This window comes from Morone saxatilis, unplaced genomic scaffold, assembly GCF_004916995.1.
Source record: "Morone saxatilis isolate NCDOM2014 unplaced genomic scaffold, NCSU_SB_2.0 Contig17, whole genome shotgun sequence".
NCBI lineage: Eukaryota > Metazoa > Chordata > Actinopteri > Moronidae > Morone > Morone saxatilis.
The window spans coordinates 14,341,900-14,342,327 of NW_023339729.1; the positions used below are offsets into that span (position 1 = coordinate 14,341,900).

Sequence of the window (428 nt, forward strand, 5' to 3'; positions counted from 1 at the left end):
ACTTAACACGTTTAATTACACTCAATTGGATAAACATGGGGTTCTAGCTTGCGACAAAAACAAAATAAGACATTTTCAATATGAAGGCTCAAGCACATATTTATATATTTAAAATCAGATAACAGCTGTAAGCTGTGCATCTTAAAGTACAGAAGTAAACGTTAAACTGAGTGACATTGCTATTTATCCACACAATACATTACTACTGATTGTTGAATAAGCATAATGTATGTTGTAATATGACTCGAGGTGTTACTGACTCTTTAGGTAATCAGTGCTAAGGCTCTCTGGGTCGGTGGGATGCGTTGACAGAGCCTTATACACATCGGAGTGTTCCCCAACAGGCAGGAAGTTTAACAGGTTCTGGTCCACCAAGTCCGTCTGGGGAACACACACACACGTGCATGAGAACACACACACACACACAC

General features: G+C 39.7%; 1 protein-coding gene across 1 annotated transcript in view; it reads right to left on the reverse strand.

The window, feature by feature from the left end:
• Positions 1-428, reverse strand: part of LOC118326557 (circadian locomoter output cycles protein kaput-like) — a gene marked incomplete at its 5' end in the record, with an annotated part of 17,043 nt that overhangs the window by 12,654 nt on the left and 3,961 nt on the right. Inside the window, 1 exon segment of the mRNA XM_035659572.1 lies at positions 261-381. Coding sequence (XP_035515465.1) covers positions 261-381 — 121 coding nt within the window.